The 4,468-nt window shown below is 40.4% G+C and overlaps 1 protein-coding gene across 1 annotated transcript; it reads left to right on the forward strand.

The window, feature by feature from the left end:
• The first annotated feature begins 450 nt into the window (after positions 1–450).
• LOC103371191 (uncharacterized) lies at positions 451–3,607 on the forward strand. Its single transcript, XM_008300431.1, has 6 exons — positions 451–529; positions 972–1,286; positions 1,665–1,982; positions 2,525–2,623; positions 2,807–2,897; positions 3,586–3,607. The coding sequence occupies exons 1-6, from the start codon at positions 490–492 to the stop codon at positions 3,605–3,607; spliced, it is 885 nt and encodes a 294-aa protein (XP_008298653.1). The 5' UTR covers positions 451–489.
• The last annotated feature ends 861 nt before the right edge of the window (positions 3,608–4,468 follow it).

The following is a 4,468-nucleotide window of genomic DNA, read 5'->3' on the forward strand; positions in this document are numbered from 1 at the left end:
ATAGGTACGGTAAGGGAAAAACAAAAACTTAATTAACCACCATCAAACATCTATTTCTACCCCATGGTCCTCAAAAGTATCTTCTTCTGGATGTAATGACGGAAGATCTGGTAGCTTTGACTGTTTTAAGAAAACAACATGCAGCATATATGGCCAGCCCTCAGAATGACCAAATAAAATGACAAAGGCCTGGGCCTTATACGGTTAACAAGCAAATGTACTGAAATATACATCAGGTTTCAGACACCAGTCTGGAACTTCATCATCAGTGGTTTCCTTCTCTTCTGCCAAAGCACATAAGCGAGGCACAATGAGGAAGGACCTACGTTCAAGAGAACAAAGGTGATTGCTAAACAGAAAACAGGGCAGGGCATTTTTTAGTAACATACAAAAATTCAGGAACCAAAACACTGGAGACGAACCAACAAGAAGAAAACAACTGCAGCTAGATAACTGAGACTAAAGACCTGAGCACCCAAAACCAACACAATGAAGAGCTTTTTGCTTCTCATCCTCTCACTGATGACAGGTAAATACATAACTAACACTTTATTACTGATATTACAAACAAATTCATGTTATTTTACACAGCACATTGTTGACTCTAACATATAGATCAATTTATAATCTGATGTGTTTTAACTCTGCACTGTGTATAATATACTTTACAACTGCAAACAATATAAACTAAAGTCCTACAGTCCCATAAATCCAGCAATTACAACTATATACATGTATATATATATATATATACACACACACACACACACACACACACACACACACTATATATATATATATATATAGTGTGTGTGTGTGTCTAAAAACAAACTTAGCATACAAAGGAAAGTATACTGCAACTCCCAGTCAACAATCAACACATTTAACTGAACTACAACAGACATCTCATGCAGACTCCATCACTGCAGTTTCTTAAAAATCTCATAAAAATATTTCTCTTCCATCTACAGGTATTGAAGCCTCAGATGAAGTTGAAGTGACAGTATGTAAAAAAGGACAGGTTGAATTCACCTGCAAATATCCTGAAACCAACAAAAATTATCAAGTGATCAAAGTAGCAGTCCCCAAGGGACCGCCGGTACCAATCTCTAGAAACAACGTAAGGGAAAAAGTTGGCAAATATTCACTGTACCATGACACACAGCATAAAAGTCTCAGGGTGTCCATCAAATCTATTAGACGCAGTGACATTGGGGAGTACAAATGTCAATTTTTCAAACAACCTAACTCTAAACCTGCCATAAATGAAATAGAGATTGAAGATGGTAAGAAACTTTTTCCTCATAATTATGATAACTGTTGTTGTTCTGATTATAGCTGTTGGTGGTGGTTGTGTTTCTGTTATCATTGTTGTTTCTGTGGTTATTATTGTTGGTATTGATGTTATTATTGCTGCTGTTTTAGTTGTTGTTGTTGTTGTTGTTATTGTTGTTGTTGTTGTTGTTGTTGTTGTTGTTATTGTTATTGTTATTGTTGTTGTTGGTTTTGTTCATCAAAGTGTCAGGACTTGAAAACACTTCAGTTAGAATCCCAAGTTTTCTGATATTCTGGAGAGTCTACGACTTTCACTGTCTAAAAGACAGATTACATGTTGTAATAGAATATAAACCACTAAAACACTTCTCTTTCTGTTTTATTTACAGAGGATAGGAGGTGCCCAGAACCATTTACTCACACTGCGTACACAACAGCTAAAACCACCATCGCATGTGGACATGGAGCATTGAAGTCCAATCTTTTCTGCAAAGACAATGGTTTTTTCTGTGAGGACATTTTATCAACTGAATCTTCTCGAAAGTCAAATGGGAGATTCACTCTCACGAACACAGCTGGTGGCTTCACAGTGTCCATCAGAGATGTGTCTTTACAGGATGCTGGTGTCTACTGGTGTGGAAAAAAATCAACTCACAGAACTTCCACTTCTAGAGTTTTACACACAAAAGTACATCTGGACGTTAAAAGTGAGTCGTTCACATCTTCAGCCTCTGAGGTTTCATCTTGTGTTAAGGCATGAATAGCAACTATTGGAAACAGCTTCACACATCGTTGTAATTACCAGGAGGGTAATTAATTAATTCTAGCAAGAAGCACACTGCCTGTTTTAAGTACAAGGTTTTCTATGACTGATGACAGACAGGGAAGCATCATCATAAAACTAAATGAAGTAACAACAGGCAACAACGGGACTTAACAGACAGCAATCAAGCAAAGGAAGACAGTAATTATTGATTACTGCTGAACATGCATCTTTATTTGTTGCTCTGTTGAGTTTCATGCAACAAAACTGACATTTGTCAGGCTGAAGCTCATTTCTAGCCTTCATCACTGGTTCAGGTTGTATGTTTTTATGAAAGTCGACTCATCATGGCAGATTTTCCAAACATTTAACAAGATTTTTTTTTTTTTTTCTTGCACTTTTCATACTTTGATATTCTATCTGTCGTGGCATCCTGTTAATCTGTCACTGCTTTCATGTGCAACTTCACTGCATTTGTGTTTCCAGCTTCTCGAACAACAACACCTTCTATCATTCCGTCCACATCAGAGCATTCAACGGCGACTTCCGTCTGTTCAACCCCGTCCACTACTGCCATGAGTCTGGGTAAGAAAGTACTTTATTTCCAGAAACCTACAGCAGCTGTAGGAAGAGGAAGCTGTCTGTCTGACTGAAAACATGTCTGTGATTGAATTTCTGTGTATTCAGCGATGCAGACAGTTGTGGATGAAGTTTGTATGTTTACAGTTGGCCGTTGTTCATTTTTACGTCTGTGACTTTGTCTTACAGATACCTCTTGGTTAACTGCAGTCATAGCTGCAGTCGTTTGTGTAGTTGTGCTGGTCCTCGTGGTTATTTTGGTTGTTGTTTACAAGCGTAAGTGTTTTCTTTCCCAGCCTGCACATCTACAAACACACACACTTTCGTTTTGGAGGCTGAAGGGCCAGCAAATACTAATTACTGAAATAATAATAATATAACAATAATAAAAATAATACATTTACTTTGTATAGCGCTTTTCAAGATACTCAAAGTATCTTTACAGGATGCAAGATAAAAACACAAACAAATAAGTTGAATAAAAAGCAGATGAAAAGCAAGGTATAGAAAGCAAGTATAAAATGTAAAACAAAACATTCAAAGCAATCTTGAATAGGTGGGTTTTTAAAAGGGACTTGAATGTGTGGAGATCAGAGCAGTGTCGGATGGGAGAAGGAAGGGAGTTCCAGAGGAGCAACAGCAGAAAAGGCTCTGTCCCCCCAGGTTCAGTGCTTGGTACTTGGTGGTGGGGTGAGGAGGTGAGCAGAGGAAGATTGACGACTGCGGGAAGGGGTGTTGGCCTGGGGTAGGTCTGTGAGGTAGGAGGGGGTCAGATGATGGAGGGCTTTGTAGGTGTGGAGGAGGATCTTGAATGGGATGCGTTGTTTTACAAGAAGTCCGTGGAGATGTTGAAGAACAGGGCTGATGTGATCACATGAGCGGGTGTGGGTGACGGGAGAGAGACGAGCAAACATTTTTTAGATGGAAAAAAGTTGTTTTTGTGACCTGTTTGATGTGCTGCTCAAAAGTGAGGTTGGTGTGGAAGATTAGTCCAAGGTTGTGGGTGTAAGAGGAGGGAGTCAAGGATGAATTTCCAACAGTAAGGCAGAAGTGATGGAAGGACTGGGTGAGGGATTTGGGGACGTTGAACATGAGGTCAGTCTTATCACAGTTTAGTTGAAGGTAGCTGGTTTGCATCCAGGCTTTTATTTCAGAGAGGCAGTTTGAGACAGAGGAAAGGGTGGAGGAGGTAATGGATTAGGTGGAGATGTAAAGTTGAACGTCATCAGCGTAGCAATGGAATCAGAGATGGTGACGACAGATTATATTACCAAGAGGGAGGATGTAGATGATGAAGAGCAGGGGGCCAAGCACGGAACCCTGGGGGACACCTTGTGCCAGGGGAGCAGTGGAGGAGGAGTGGTTATTGATATGGAGGAATTGTTGTCATTTGGAGAGGTATGATTTGATCAAGGTGAGTGTTGTGCCAGTGATGTGGAGGGATTTTTTAAGACGCGAGAGGAGGATGGAGTGGTTGATGGTGTCGAAGGCAGCGGTGAGGTCAAGGAGGATGAGAATGCTGACATGTCCAGAGTCTGCGGAGAGAAGGAGGTTGTTGGATGCTTTGAAGACAGCTGTTTCAGTGCTGTGTTTGGGATGAAAACCAGATTGAAATACTTCATACAGGCTATTGGACTTGAGGTGGATTTGGAGCTGGTAAGCAAGGAGACTGTTTTAGATGGAGTTTATTTTGGATTGAAAAAATGAGAGGAAAGTCTGGCATTTATCGGATGTGAAGGATGGAGCGGTGTTGTCATGGGGCTTCAGGAGGGAAGTGATGGTGGAGAACAGTGTCTTGGGGTTTGCTGGAGCTGGAGTGGATGATTTGTGAGTAGTAGGTACACCGGGCAG

Source organism: Stegastes partitus, unplaced genomic scaffold, assembly GCF_000690725.1.
Source record: "Stegastes partitus isolate 25-593 unplaced genomic scaffold, Stegastes_partitus-1.0.2 Scaffold1540, whole genome shotgun sequence".
NCBI lineage: Eukaryota > Metazoa > Chordata > Actinopteri > Pomacentridae > Stegastes > Stegastes partitus.

Coding starts and splice junctions, on each gene's coding strand:
- LOC103371191 (XM_008300431.1), top strand. CDS start 490: ATGAAGAGCTTTTTGCTTCTCATCCTCTCACTGATGACAG. Junction 1,287..1,664: donor TGAAATAGAGATTGAAGATG/GTAAGAAACTTT, acceptor TTTTATTTACAG/AGGATAGGAGGTGCCCAGAA. Junction 1,983..2,524: donor AGTACATCTGGACGTTAAAA/GTGAGTCGTTCA, acceptor TTGTGTTTCCAG/CTTCTCGAACAACAACACCT.